This window comes from Chenopodium quinoa, unplaced genomic scaffold, assembly GCF_001683475.1.
Source record: "Chenopodium quinoa cultivar QQ74 unplaced genomic scaffold, ASM168347v1, whole genome shotgun sequence".
NCBI classification, from domain to species: domain Eukaryota; kingdom Viridiplantae; phylum Streptophyta; class Magnoliopsida; order Caryophyllales; family Amaranthaceae; genus Chenopodium; species Chenopodium quinoa.
Genome location: NW_018742523.1, coordinates 3841353 through 3857500, shown reverse-complemented (window position 1 = coordinate 3857500; position 16148 = coordinate 3841353). Strand labels below are relative to the sequence as shown.

General features: G+C 38.6%; 1 protein-coding gene across 1 annotated transcript in view; it reads left to right on the top strand.

Moving 5' to 3' along the window:
- LOC110719906 overlaps window positions 1–150 on the top strand; it is a 954-nt gene extending 804 nt beyond the window's left edge. The window contains exon 1 of the mRNA XM_021898887.1: window positions 1–150. This exon is cut by the window's left edge and continues 804 nt beyond it. Coding sequence (XP_021754579.1) covers window positions 1–150 — 150 coding nt within the window.
- The last annotated feature ends 15998 nt before the right edge of the window (window positions 151–16148 follow it).

The following is a 16148-nucleotide window of genomic DNA, read 5'->3' as shown; positions in this document are numbered from 1 at the left end:
AATTCGAAAAATCCCCGAGTTCAAGGCACAATGGCACACCCTAGTGACAGTGAAGCTTGGAAACACCTCGACAGTTCCTTTCTAGAGTTTTCCTCCGAGCCTCGTAATGTCACTTGGCTTGTGCATAGATGGTTTTGCTCCTCATGGTAATTTTGGGGGACAATATTCTTGTTGGCCTGTCATTTTGACCCCTTATAACCTGCCTCCCTCAATATGTATGAAAAGACAATTCATGTTCCTTTTGTTGCTCGTTCCTGGTCCTAAAAACCCTAAGGGACACTTGGATGTGTACATGCAACTGTTGATAGAGGAGTTGAAACTGTTGTGGGAAGTTGGCACGGCTACTTACGATATTTCAATGAAACAAAATTTCAATCTTCGAGTAGCCATCTTATAGACCGTTAGTGACTTCCCGGCTAATGGTATGTTGTCCGGTTGGGCCACAGCTGGTAAGAAAGCTTGTCCACATTGCATAGAGAAGAGCAAAGCATTTTGGCTCGAACATGGTGGTAAAGTTTCTTGGTTTGATTGCCACCGCCAATTCCTTCCGACACATCACCCTTTTCGGACTAGTAAAACTGTATTCCGCAAAAACAAAATAAAAAAAGGTGCCCCTCCACACATCATGTCAGGAGAGGAGCTGTGGGAATGTGTGAAGAACCTTCCGAAGGCGACAGATGGGCCCGATTCACTTAAACGGCTCAAAAAGGAAAAGAAGGGGTGGTTCAAGCAAAGCACACTGTGGGAGCTCCAATTGGAATTGGAAGCATTTGCTCATTCGTCACAACTTAGATGTCATGCACATTGAAAAGAACTTCTTTGATCAATTAATTCACACTATAATGGATGTGAAAAAGCATACGTGTGACACGCCATCAGCTCGGAATGACATTGCCAGATATTGTAAATGTCCGCAGCTTCATCTTCACGAGGATGATAGAGGAAAAGAGTTCATGCCAAAGGCTCCATTCGCTCTTGACAAGGCTCAGAGAAAAGTTTTGTGTGAGTGGGTTAAATAGCTGCGGTTTCCTGATGGTTACGCCTCCAATTTGAGCAGATGCGTAGATTTGCAAGCATGTAAGCTCCACGGAATGAAAAGCCATGACTGTCACGTGTTCATGGAGAGGCTGTTGCCCACTACTTTAAGGGAATTGCTCCCTTTCCATATTTAGAATGCAATCACAGAGATCAGCCAATTCTTCGGCGACTTGTGTTGCTATACAACATCAGTTAGTGACATGGAGCGATTGGAGAAAAACATAGCTGAGATCCTTTGCAAGCTTGAGAAGGTCTTCCCTCCTGCATTCTTTAACTCCGTGGAGCGTTTACCTATACATTTGCCATATGAGGGGAAGTTATGTGGTCCTGTTCAATACAGATGGATGTATCCCTTCGAAAGGTAAATCAAAGACCCTTTCACATCCTATTCACTGGCATGACTTGTTCAAACTTTTACATAACTATAATGGCAGGTTCCTCAATCATTTGAAATGGAAAATTGGGAACAAGGCTCGAGTTGAAGGGTCCATATGCAATGCTTATCTCACTAAAGAGATAGCAAACTTCTGCTCCAATTATTTTCAGTCGACAGTTGACACTAAAACACGAGATCTCGGTCGAAATGTGAATGGCGACGTTGACTGAACATTGGACAACGCTGAAATTCCAGAGTTGTTCAAGGAGGATAGCGGTCATGTGTCAAATGAGGGTAAAACTCGATTCTTAGATGACAAAGAACTCGAGTGTGCACATTTGTCCGTGTTACGAAACACCGGCATTCTTGGCGAATACGAAAGGTATATTTGGTTTAGGTATGCAGTGTATTCATATTTATGAACAACTACAATGATTACAATGTTGATTTACATTGTGTCTTTGGACTCGTAGAAATTTTGAGGATTACATTCTTAGAGCTCGACCTTATCTGCATAGAGAAGAAGTCATGGAGAAATGCGAAGCTGAATTCTCTGATTGGTTTCATCACAAGGTGATATCCATGGTATAACCGTGACATAATTATGAATTTTACTTATTGCACTTAAATTCATTCAATTCATGAACTGTGACGTTGATAATCAAAACGTTCATAGGTGGTTGAAGGGAATCCAAATTCGGATGTCCTACGAGCGTTGTGCATGCTTCCTTTTAAGCGAGTTCAAACTTGGAGGTAGATTTTTGTCGGTGGATTTAATTTCCATACACATGTCCATGGCAAGCAGAAATCTACAATGAATTATGGTGTGTGTGTATCCAGTGAGGATGGTGGAGAGTACTTCGACATTTTAGACGACATAATCGAACTTGTCTACAATGGTCCCAAAAAAAAGTACAAGACAATTTTGTTTAAGTGTAATTTGATGGATTGTGGTAGGGGAATGAACATACATGAACAATACAAGCTTGTCGAAGTAAATCATACTAAGAAATACCCCAAGTATGATCCATTTGTCTTATCTTACCAAGTGACTCAAGTGTACTACGCATCATACCCTAGCCTGAAGCAGGACCGAGTTCAATGGTGGTCTGTGTTTAAAACACATGCAAGGTCAGTGGTTGATGCTCTGGTGGACTTAGAGTTTTTGCAAGCACCATTCCCACAAGTACATGCAACACTATGCCCACCGAATGACATTCCAGACTACGCCAGAGATGATGATGAGGAAGATGATGACGATGGCTTTATTATCTCAAGCGATGAAGATGATGAATCTAGTATCGACTCCAGTGATAGTGACGAGGATGATGACATGGATGTATTATTAGATGATAGTAGTGATAACTCTAGTAGTGATAGTAGTGATGAGATTACTGAGTAGGAGAATATGTTAATTCCTTTTAAGAATGTGCTTCTTATTGTAAAATATAAATGAATTGGTCTTATGTTAAATTTTTACTGTTTGTATAAAAGGCATATTACATTGCACTACACTTGTCATTTATAGTATCATGTCATGTTACTAACATGTATTTCAGGTGGTCATGGCCGGAAAAGAAACTGGAGAATCGTCGAGGAAAAGAAAGGCGAAAAAGAAAGCTACCGCTACTTTCATCGAAAACCATGATGAGGAAATGGTCGATGCAGAGGCACATGATTTGGGTGTCGATCAGTCGCCCCCCTCCACCCCTACCAATGACCAGTCACAGGATGAGTCAGAGCTACCGGTTTTGGACCCTACTACGCTCTGGTATGTACATATCATGATATGGAGGATCAGACACAAGAATTATGATATTATTTTCGAAATTGTAACATATTTATTACTTCTAACAAGTATATATCATGTTGCTTCTTTGTTTAAGTAGGTTTGACGATCAAAAGGTGAGGAGTGCGGTATCCGGTACGATTATTGGATACTACCGAGCCCCTTGGAGGAACTTTGGAGAAGTAGATGAAGCTAGAGAAATGCGTGTTTATATGGCTTTCTTATCAATTTACGCATTTCTTTGTTATTCTCTCGCTTTCTGCTTTGTTTAATTTGTGTTGTAGGTGTGTCGGGATTTTTCGAGGCTCAAATGTCGAGGAGGAAGCCCAACACGAGCTTTTGAAGTCAACAAAACCGAGTACGGGAATTTAGAGCGCAAGCAAATCAAGTTCGAAGTCAAAGCATAGTGACTTGGAAAAGTTGCATGGACAAGAGCGCATGCCCAAGCATTGCAGAAGAAGGATCGTGTCTGTGCTGGGCATGCACATTGTGCTCGTCCGAGCAAGCTGTCCTGCCTAAGCAACTCTTCGCACCAAGCTTCGCAACGTGCACCACAAGCCAGCATCGTGGCGCGGCACCTGCTGCCATGGCACGACATTTTCCACCGTGGCACGGCGGTCTTCTTTCTTCAGCAAAAGCCCGAGCCAAAAGAGGGTATTCTCGAGCATAAGCATTTGCTCGTCCGAGCAGATTAGTATGCTCGAGCAGCCCTATTTTGCGATTTTGCTTATTTTTCTTCTTTTTCTCTTATAACTATAAATATGTACGGACCTTCTTTTTTTTAGGGAAGACTTCATTTTATTTCCTCTTTGATATTTTTAGCTTAGGTTGAGAGTTTCTCTCTCTAGATTAGGCTAGCTTAGGAGTAGTTTTAGAGAGAGAAAGCTAGGGATTTCAATGGAGAATTGAGAGTTTGAAGAAGCACAATTATGTGGGTTCTCTTCTCATCTATTCAATGAGCATTTCTAACTTTCTCTCACCTTTATTGTTTCCTTTAATTCTTGTTTTTGCTTAATTCTTTGTTGATTAGAGTAGATAATTAGATTAATTGTTTGATTCTTGCTTTAATTATTGTTTTACCTTGTTTTCCATGTTTTTCTTCATTATGATTGCTTAGATTTTTGTTTTAGGGAAATGGATGAATGTTATGTTGATTAATTGAATGTTTGATTGTGATTAGTATGAAATTGATTCTTGATTATTGTGTGTGGATGATGTTTACATTGCTTAGAGTCTTTTTAGCTAATTGATTCTAGGTTTCTAATTGTTCTTTCAATTAATCGTGCGAAAGTGAGTTGATTGAGAGTCTAGATCCTTCCATACCTATGCTAGGCTAGTTGCACGGGAGTGAATTAGCTTACTAGGATAATTAGCATGCTTAATTGTGTGGGAGTGAGTTGAGTGTGTTGATTGTTCCTAATTGAGACCATGATCATCTGATTGCAATTTGTTGTTGAATTCATTAATGTAATTGGATTATCCTTTCCCTAGTATTTTATTGATTGCTTAAAGTAGTGTTCTAGTTGTTCCTCTCTTTACCTCACATCCTTTCTACTAGTTTAATTAGCCTAAATTAATATACTAAGTCCTTGTGGTTCGACTCCGAACTTGCCTTTATGCTTGCTTAGTGGCTAGTTAGGAATTTATAAATGTTGTTTGATTTTAGGAGGTTAGTCAACGATCTAACCCTCACCTACTTATCACGGGGTAAGCCGAAGAACCATTGAATCCAGTGATTGGGCAAGGCACTACACTTAGGTGCTTGGTCTGAAGCTTGAGGCGGTCATATGCATTCGAAAATAGGATGTTTGCCGCACTGCTGCCGTCCATGAGGGTCTGCCAAATATTTTTGGTTTGCGATCCCCGTTGTGATGACTAGTGGAGGAATAATTGACCTAGTGAGTAAGACTCCTCAGGTGACGTTTGCGAGCATTGCAGAAGTTTGTCCCCCCCCCCCCCCCCCCAGGGTGACAAGGATGTCAAGATTTTCTTTATCCTGCAGCTTGTCTTTCTTCTGATGGTAATCCAGCTGTAGCCGAGAGTCTTTCTCAGCTATCTTTTCCACGCGGTGGTCTACGAGGTACTTTTTAGGTATCCTTTTCGGACCAGATCTTCAATCTGATCATACAGCTGGATACACTCCTTGGTATTATGTCCATGAGCATCATGGAATTCGCACCATTTGTCTTTGTTTTTGCTCTGGTGCCATGATGGTAGCGCTCTCGGCTTTTTCCACTTCTCATCATTCTTCATTATGCTATCAATTTTAGCATGTGGAAGAGTGAGAGGAGTGCAGGATTCGTATCTCCCCGATAATGGTGTTTTCTCTTTCTTTGGTTCAGGTGCTGAAGATGGTTCTGAGGCTTTTGCCTTCCCTTTCTTCTATCCTGACCTTCGGACTGATGTCCTTTTACCTTACCAGTCCTAGGTTGGGACTTGGCTTTATTCCATCCACTAGCTCGGATGTATTTATCCGAAGCATCGAGGGCTTCTTCCAAGGTCTATGGGGTGTGCATAACCATGAAGTCAAGGAATTTCCCCGCGTTCAGCCCGTTTCGCAGCGCGAAAACGGCCAGCCCTTGGTCTAGATTAGTTATTTTGGAGGACTTGTTGCTGAATCACGCCAGGTAGTCCATGAAACTTTCTTCTATCCCCTACTGCAAGCTCATGAGCTAAGCAGTGGTTTTCTCTCGGCGGTTTGCCGTAGAGAATTTGCTTTTGAACTTGTGGGAGAGGTCTTCCCCGGCCCATCCGGTGATTGACCTTCTTCCACCCCCTTGGTGATCCATGCTTATAGGAATCCCTTTAAATAGTAGGGAAGTATTTGTACCAGGTCGCTTTAGATTTGGTGTTCAGGTACATATGCCCCTCGTATGAGGCTATGTGTTCCTTTGGATCCGAGGTCCCATCATACGTGATATGTGGTGGGATCTTCACCGTTGGTACCTTATCTTCAAGAATCCATGAGACAAATGGAGATCTAGAAGGTGTCATCACTGCTTTTCCTTTTGTTCGAGCTGCTTGGACCTTGCTTCCCCTTTTTGGGAGGTGAAAGTGGTTTTTTATCCTCGGTTGGGAGTGCGCGGGAATGGGTTGACTTTCATGAGGGTAAGTCAGGCGGTTGTGGATGCTCACCACCCTCGAGCCGACGCGTACCTGAATGTTTTGACGAACGGTTTCAGGCCGCGCGAACGCGGTGTCATGGCTTCGGATAGATCGGTCTTCAGATCCATCGAAGAACTGGGGGTTTCTTTTTCTTTTCCGCTCAGTCCTCCAAGTTTCCTCTTCCCTGTTCTCTCCGAGCTCTCTGTGGGATGGAACTCTTTCTCCATCCTCATGGATCGTTCTCCTTCTCAACCTTCGTGATTGCTCAATCGTGTCCTTACGCACGGAAGAGACAGGAGGTGGAGTTAGCTTGTTAGCCTATAGGAACTCCATGAAGACCGCGATGACCTTAGCCACCTCTTCCGTTGAGGGACCCGTTTGAGGTGTCCCCTTAGGATGAGACTATGAATGACGGCTAGAGGTCGGGCCCCTATTGTCTGAGTGGACTGGCCGACGAAAGCTTGAAGGCTCGCCGGAGTGGTGTGGGGGTCGCTCAGGCGAGGCTTTCTCGGATAAGGGAGCCTCTGAAGAAGAAGAAGAAGGAGTATTCTTCATCGCGGCAGAGGAAGAAGGATTATTCTTCTTTGTGCTCTTAACCATGTTGTTAATCGATTGGAATTTTTGGCTTGTTTTTTATTGTCTTCCCCACAGACGGCGCCAAATTGTTTCGGGTGTAAACAAAGGATCCTTCGGCTGGACCTTTTCAGTGGGCTGAAGATTAGACTCGGCCCAAGTGATGACTGGGACGAGAGTTTCATGCACAGCTAACACACGTAAATTGGCCTCGGGGTGGTGCCAAGGAAGGCCCTTCCGATGTTGAAGTTAGTACAGTGTTTTCTATAGAGAGAGAAAGCTATGCAAGAGAATTTAATGCTTGAGGCTTAATGTAGATAGATTGATAGTGAGAGAGGTTAAGGCTTTTATACTTTACACATGAGAGGAATGATGGGCTCTTTAGTCTTATTGGCTTGCCATATGGACTTGGCCGCTTTGACTAACTTGGCATGCTTGTTGGAGAGTTGAATATTGAGGCTTGATAAATCATTTGTGGCTAGGCCGAAGTGGAGTATATTGGACCCAAACAAATGTATGATATGATGTTCTCTCTTCTGGTAATTCTGCGGCTTTTATAGAGCATGTTGATGAAAGTTATGCATCATGGTGTTGAGATTATCCTTTACTTTCTATTCAGTTTTCTTCCTTTTAGCACCAATTGTATTTGAAAAACACATTTGCTAAACTTTTTTACTCTTTGGGTCTTCTTCTGTTTTGGGCTCGACGATTTAACTCTTTAGACCTATTGGCTTAGAGTCCAATGTACATCGGGCTTGTGGCCTTAAAGACAAAATAAATTAAAAATATAGGTCTAACAAACACTAATAAATTTTTTTTTGTCAAAGAATCCGCATAACCTTCCAAAGTTGACAAAAATATATTAGAAACGAAAGTAGTATTATTAGGACATGTAACATGTTATCTAATTTAGTTGCATGGTGAAATAGTTTTGAGAAACCAGATTACGTTTATATTGGTTCATTTACCCAAAATGCTTTTACTTTCACGAAACTTGACTTCCAATAATAAAATTTCTTTATGTCTTCCACTAACAAAATTTCTAAGCCACATGTTATGAACCTCCAAAGGGTTGGTGCTAAATTGCACATTTTTAGGAGAAAGAGACGTAGAAGATGAACAAAAAGTTGCTCTAAAAACACCCTTTGAATAGGGAAAAATTAATGAGATTACTAACAAACATGACAAAGTCATGAGTAATTTGCCTAACTTAAAAAGGTGCATGAAAAGGGCAGTTAGGTATATCCATTATTTGAGTGCAAATAACAAACTAATAGAAGAAGCCCATCACCCCGTTAAGCCTGAAAAAGGAACACTCAACACCTCGCCATAAAGATCTCAATAGGAATTTGCACGGGCATCAACCAGGATCTTCACTTTTTTGAAGTAACCTAACCTACCATTGTTAAGGTTTACCAATGTTTTTGATATTCTATTAATTCACCATCACAATCAAAAGTATATTTTTTATTTTTTATTTTTTACTATGGAGTACAAAATTTGTAGTGTACACTCGGTTTATAACAATATTACGGTAAATTAAGCATGTTTAGGGAAACTTTTAGTTAACTTAGCGTAACCTTTAACCTTATGTTAAGGTAACTTTAAACTAATATGATTTGAATGTATATAGGTAATGAGATAAGTTTTATAAGGGTAATATAGTTTCTTTAATCGGCGATTTCACCAAAAGCCATTGAGTTTTTTTAAATTTAACCAAATACTATGAAGTTTTACAAATTCACCAAATGCCACCAAGTTTTTAAAAAATTCACCGAATGCCATTAATGACTAAAGGTCGTTAACTCCGTTAGTCATTAGGGTTAAATCATGACACGTGTCATGATATAATTGGTTCATTTTAATAATTTATTTTAATTAATAAAAACAACATTTTTTCTTGATTTTCGTGACGAAAATTGCTCAGGTATAGTTTTGGGGGGTCATTTTGAACCTTTATGGAATCAAATTAAGCTCGAAATTGGAAAAAAATAACGTAAATGCCCCGTTATATTTTTGGGGGTTTCAAAACTACATGCCTACTTTTCTTTTTAGGGGTTTCAAAACTACATGCCTATTTCTATTTAAAGAATATATTTTTTGACAATATTTCCTCTTTTTGATGATATGTCATCAATTTTTTTTTGTTTTTACATCATTTTCCAACACTTTCTGTAATACCCTGTATTTTTATACGTATTTTAATTTAAATCATTATTTTATGAAGTATTTAAATAATTTGAAATGAATTATTTATGGTATTTTATTAATTTAAAAAGAATTATTTTAATTAAAGGTCCATTTTTATTTATTTAATTATTTGGAAATTTTGGGGCATATTATTTTATAAAAGGAAATTTTAAGTCAATGGTATTTAAGGAAAGTCAAAGGTTTAGTTTGAATAGGAGAAGGGATCATTAAGGGTAGAAAGGGAATTTAAGCTTGGGAGGGTTTTAGAGAGAGGGTATAAATACCCATCTTATGAGCAAGTTAGATCTTGCCCAAGGTGGAGAATACCCAAAGGTAAACTCTCTCTCCCTCTCCTCTTATTTTCTCTCTCCTTTAATTTCCCTCTCCCCTTTATTTTTTTACACCACCACGGCCACCTGCTGGTCGGCCACCACCACCAACATACGCCAGCAACGACGGCCACCAGGCGGGCGCGCAGCAGCAGCCCAGCCGTGGGTGGTCGTGCGCGCATATGTAAAACAAAAACTTCTCTTTCTTGTTTTAATATAATCTAGCCTTGATTTAATTATTATTTTTGGGTTGTGTGATGATTTTTATGATGTTAGATTATAATTAGGGAAATTCTCAACGGCGACCCCCAACTTTTGCTACGCACCAACGGTAACCTCCCTTTTTTTTAATTATACAAAATGACCTTAATTAAAATTTTCATCTCACTCATAACTTTATTCATTAAATATATTAACTATAGTTAGATTTATATTTAAAAAAAAACAAAAAAAATTAAGCCATCCACCAAAAGCAGCCACCCCCAACTTCATTTTTTTTCCCTTTCTTCTTCTTCTTCTTCCCTTTCCCCCTCCATAACTTCAGGCCACCACCTTCCCGGCCTCCTACCCTACTTGCCTTTCCGCCCTCTCCCCTCCCCTCCTCTCCCCGCTTCCTTTTCTAACACTGCCCCTTCCTCTTCCTCTCCGATTGCCAGCAAGATTATGGAAGATACCCACAAGATTGTTTCTTCCATTAACGGCAATGCGAAGAAGGTATATCAAGGCACACTAACAGTTCGTCAAAATGCTCGACCATCTTCACCCACTTTTCCCCCTTAAACCACCATCCTCGACACCCTAAAACCCCAATGAAAAATTCCCTAAAATCGAAACCATAGCTTTCGATTTTAGGGTTTTTTAATTTGGGGTTTTGGCGTGGTGGTTATTGGGGGGGGGGAGATGGTAGAGGGAGGGGCAGAGGGAGATGGCATGGGGTTCGTCGGCACGAGGAAGGGTGATTGAACGCCGGCTGTGGGGAGGGGTGCGTTTTTCGAGGGAGAAAGGAGGGGGTGTTCGATTAAATAACGTGGTGGTTTAGAGGAAGCTTTGGGATGCCGGCAGTTGGGTGCGGGATTTTCTGCAGATTCGACGCTAATATTGGGGTCGGCGGGGATAGGGTGGTGGCGGTGGCTACGACTGTGTTATGGTGGGTGGGTTTTTTATTTTTTATTTGTAGGGTGGCTGGGCAGGTGGGGTGGCTAGGCAGGTGAGGGTGGTTGTTTTTGGTGGTGGGGGTTAATTTTTTTAGTTTTTCTTTTTTTTTTTTAAAAAAAATATAAATCTAATTATAGTTAATTTTAATGAAATAAGGTTATGAGTGAGATGAAAATTTTAACTAAGGTCATTTTGTATAATTGAAAAAAAGGGAGGTCACCGTTGGTGCATAGCAGAAGTTGGGGGTCGCCGTTGAGAATTTTCTTTATAATTATTATGTATAAAATTTTCAGATTTGCCTTTTGAATTAAAAAGCCCCAAATTGAAAACCCTAGGTTTCTAAATTAATGTATATTGATGGAAATTGATTGTGGGTGATTAAAACTAATAAATTATATGTTTTTAAACATAATTACAACAATTTTACATGTTTTTATGAAGCTGGAATTTTTATATAAAGGCTATAATTATGTTTCTTGAAGGAATTTTTAATTACCCATTAATTGGGAATAAAAGTAGTGATTTATAGAGTGTATATAATGGTGGAAATTTATATTGAATGAGTATTAATGTCTCTTTGTAATTTTGGGTTATAGGAGATTTTCAAGTGAGTGATTTTGTGTAGTCGTGGCGATTTTGAGATCATATTCAAGGTACGTTCGTGTGCTTGGTAATTATTTAAGTGTATAGAAGCATGCTAGGTTTTGTTTGATTAATTCCAAGGTAGTATCATGATAGGTGTTGGTTGGAATTGTTGATTGGATTGGTGTTGGTGATAGATTTGTGAAGTATGAGTTATTTGTGGTGAATTGATGATTGAAATTAATTATATTAGCATGTTGAATATGAACTACACTTTTATCATTGGCATGATTAAGAGTATGTTTAATTAAACTAAATGTTTAATTTGGTTTGTAATATGAAAAGGGAATTTAATTGTAGTTCATTTAATTTCTATTGATGCTTTAAGCATGAGAATTGTGCTATTAAGTGTCTTAGTACACAGGGATAAATTATATTGCGGTGCCTATGTGCACTTAAGGTGTTCTAAACACCGAGGGATAGGATTTGCGGTGCCTTATGCACTTAAGGTGTTATTTAAAACCGAGGTAGTTTAAAAAGGATTCAATATTAAATTATGTGGTCACTAACTGTTTAAGAATTAAATTGATATGTTTGATTGCTTGAATGATTTATTAGAATTGATTGTGTTATGGTTTAAGATTCATCACCAAGTCTTAAAATATGTGAACAACGTAAAGTGAAAGAGATTACGCACCAAAACTCTTGGAACGTATATACCGTGAGTATGAACATATGGGGGGAGTTATGGGGTTTTATATTTAACCATGACTTCTACTGGGAGTACAGGACGCTGTATTTTCCTTTTTTATTTATTTTATGAACAAAATGTCCAGTCACTTCACGTGACATTTGCCTACCCGGTTAGCTCCCAGTGTAGTTTACCTCAATTTATTTGGGGCCCTATTGTGATGGAAGAAAGACATATGTAGGTTTTAGTGGGAAACCCGTTCGATGCGTAATCAAATTAAATAAGAAATTTAGTGGTCTATATACTTGTTGGTTGTGTTGTGTGCTTGAAAACAGGTGCAACAAGGTATGTTGTGTGTTGATAGAATTAAAGCATGTTATTGTGTATTGTTTATGCTTATGTACTCAACATTGCTTGTTGTGTGTTGTATGTTTGTTTGGCCTTATCTTGGCCTTACGAAGACCCATTTCTAATGGCGAATAGTGGGGACAAAGTAAAGAGGAGCTTTTCAAGTGTGGAAGCATATTCATGATGGACATGTGTGAAGAGCGAATCATGCTTAGTTTTCATAAGAATATGATGTGGTTTGTTGCTTTAATTATTATATATTTTGCTTGTGAGACTAATGCAAAGGTTTTTTTTTTAAATTAAGGGCCTATAATGGTGCCAAGTTGTAGGTTGACTTAACTTTCGTTTGATTTGGCTTTTTAAGTTGACTTGTTTGAATGGTTTTTAAAGAGAGTCTTCCGCTGTGCGTCTTTGATAATTACCTTAGCCGTTTTTACGATGGTGGTAATATCTTAGAATTTCCTATTTTGTATTCTAAAAGAGCAAAATAGGTATTTTAAAGGAAAGGAATTTCTAGGGTGTTACACTTTCTCTCTCTATCTCTTCAATAATTACCAACTACCTTTTCTTTCTCTCTATCTCTCTCTAACCCCATATACACATTTGTACTACCCAATCATGGGTTTTAAGGAGTCTCTAAGTTCCTTCATTCCCGTGAAAAAATGGAAAATAAGCATGTAGATAAGGGATAGAGGGAGTATATAAATTATACATCAAATATTGTACCACTGTTACCTATAATGGCTATAAATAGTACTACTAAAACAAACTACACTCTACTAGTATAAAATACATGTATAATAATACATTAAAAATACCACTGTGATGAGTGTCATTTATGGCACTCATAGGTTAGTGTTTTAGGTTGTTTCCCCCTTCTTTTTATAGCTTTGTTTCTTAATAATTACTTAGTTTTGTTCATTTGTTCTTTTGTTTCTTCATTCTTGCTTATTTTGTGTTTTCTTGAATTTTAGGGTTATTTTCGTCTTTTCTCCTTTACTTGCTTTTCTTTCCTTGATGTACGTGTTGTTCGGGGCTAAAGATTTATTTTAGAAGATTTTCCAAGTCTTTTTGATGCTCGGGACGAGATCTCATACCATCCGGATGCCTAAGGATCAAGTTAAGAAGCAAACTCCTACTCATGGCTTTGGCTCTCGTGCCACGCTCTCATCGCATCTATTGGTCATGAACACGCTAAAATGAAGATTTGAAGGCTACCCCCCTCGTGAGCATCATGTGAGAGCGTCGGTGAGGAGCATGCATGTGAGCGCAAGAACCTAAGCAATGGCCGAGGAGAGTCGTTGCTGCCAGATAATAAACATGGCAAATAGGTCATTCGGGTCGGGTCAGTTAACATTCGGGTCGGGTATGGGTCGAGTCGGGTCATTTCGGGTTTCGGGTATGGCTCCGGTCAGGTATCGGGTTGAGTTCGGGTCGGGTCATTTTCGGGTCAAGTATGTTCGGGTCGGGTCAAAATCAGGTCGGGTCATGTTCGGGTTGTTCCATTTAATTTGTGGATTTAGCTCAAATCAATAATTTTATATTTTAATATTGTTATAATAAGAACTATTAATTCGGTTTATGAGCATGGCTACAGTTGAAGATGAACAGTTTAAATTATTTTTGGCACCAAACATTTTTAGTTCAATTATAAGGTAATTTTAGTTCGGAACATTTCGAGTATTGGGTCTGTTCAGATCAATTTCGGGTATCGGGCTTGTTCGGGTCAAACAATTCGGGTCAACTTCGGGTCGTATTAATTCGGGTGTCGGGTCATGATCGGGTTTACTCTATTTTCGGGTCGGGTCAATTTCGGGTTTCGGGTCATTTTCAGGTTGTTGTATTTGGGTCAATTTTGGGTCATGGGTCGGGTCATCGGGTCTGGGTTAAGATTGCCAGGTCTACCAGATAATTGTCGTGCCACAGCAGGGGAGCCGTGCCATGGCAAAAGTCGCCGCGCAAAGGCAAAGGTCGCCGCGCCACGGCAAAAAGCGCCGCGCAACGGCAGACACCACCGTGGCACGAAAATTCTATTTTATGCTCAATGCTCGTGTTGCGCGTGTCTTTGAGGGGGACGTACCTTGTGGTGGGCGCGCGCAATCCCCCTGGTGCGTGCGCACCACAGGCTCTTTGATCCAAAATTTTCATTTTGTATAAATAGGCCTTAGCTTTGCTATTTTGAAAAGAATCTTTAGAATCCATTATAGATCATCATAATTAGGCTTAGGAGGAGAGTTTCTCTCTCTAAGATTAGCTTAGATTAGAATAGTTTTAAGAGAGAAAGTAAGGATTATTCAATGAGAGATTGAAAATGATGAAGATGCAAGAGTGACAATTGTATTGGAAGCTTCAAACATCAATCAATGAGCATTTCCTACCTTCTCTTCTCTATCTTTATTGCTTTATTTTGATTTTGCTTTGTTGATTGCTTGTTAATCATGCTTTTATTTGTTAATTTGTTGATTAGCTTGTTGATTGCCATGATTGGTGAGTAGTTTCTTTTGCTAAGGTTTTGGGGATGGTATAATTAAAACTTGTGCATGTTTTAGCTGTAGGATTTGGTTTGATCATGATTAAAGTCTTTGTATGTTTGATGTTCTTCAGTTTGCTTGCAAAATGCATGTTGTTTGTGAATTGAAGGTGAATTGATGCTTGATGATGCAATAGCGGACCTAGCTAGATTCATTGTTGTCGATTGTGCTTGATTGTACCTTCTAGAATATGGTTCTAGTGCGATAGCATAGAGGCTATGTTAGGAGAAACCTTTTGACCCTAATAGGTGGTTAGATTGGACCTTAATTCGGCATTCAAATATACTTAGTTTGTGATCATTCCAATTCTATACTTATGCATGTTTGAGTGAAGCTTATACCTACCCATCTCCTTAGCGTTTTAGCTTTTGTCTTAGTATAGTGTAGTCTTGTAGTATTAGTTGTCATTTCTTATCTCTTTTCGGCCTAGCTTAGTTGTTGGTGAGGGTTGTGGTGATTAGACGTTCCCCGTGGATCGACCCTTGACTTACCACTAGACTTGTGTTTAGTGTTTAAGTTTAGATTTATAAATTTTTGTTTGACCGAAGGTGTCTTAGAATCCAACGACCTAAAATATCCCTTATCACACTGTAACCATAAAAAATTACAAAATTTATTCAGTGTTATATGAATTTACCAGTTAGCCCTCCCATATGGCTATATATATCCCAAATAAATAGTTGCTATGCGCCTAGTTGTACTTTTTTTTTTCTCTGTCACATTAAGAAAGAAAGTGAAATTGGAATTGCTAATTATTACTTGCACTTAATCACCAGCCATTTAATCAAATTTTTCTGTTAGTATAATATATTTTTTACTCTGTACTTCATACTATGTACTCATATATTATCTTTATTATATAAGCCAAGGGGAATGGAGAGTTAAAAGTTGGTGTTTAACTTTTAAACTACTTGAATTGCCCCTTAAACTTAATTAATGTCAATGAATATTCCAATGAAAGATTAAATCAAGCTATAATAGGAAAATTTCTAAAGTAGTAAAAATTAATACACTAAATTGGAAAAAAAATACGGAGGACCATTATTGGAAAAAAAAAAAAATCAAGTAAAATGGCAGACTTAAATTAAAAAGTACAAAATTTGACATTAGTAATAACAATCTCTATTTAGAATTTCCTCAAAAAAAAACTCTATTTAGAATGTATTACTTACCTTTAAATTGTGTACGTAAATAAATAAAATTATTATCATATCTTTATATAATTTTCAGGCAAATATCTAATTTCATTTGCATTAGAATATATGAAAATTTAATATGAAGATATCTATTATGAACGAAGATAGTATAAACTACATGCATTCCCTTTTACATCTAACACCAGTTCAATTTTTTCCCTTTTGTTTTTAATTTTGCTTCCCTCCCATTTTACTAACTTTAATTTCTCTTATGCCCCAAATAATTTTTTTTTTATTTTTTTATT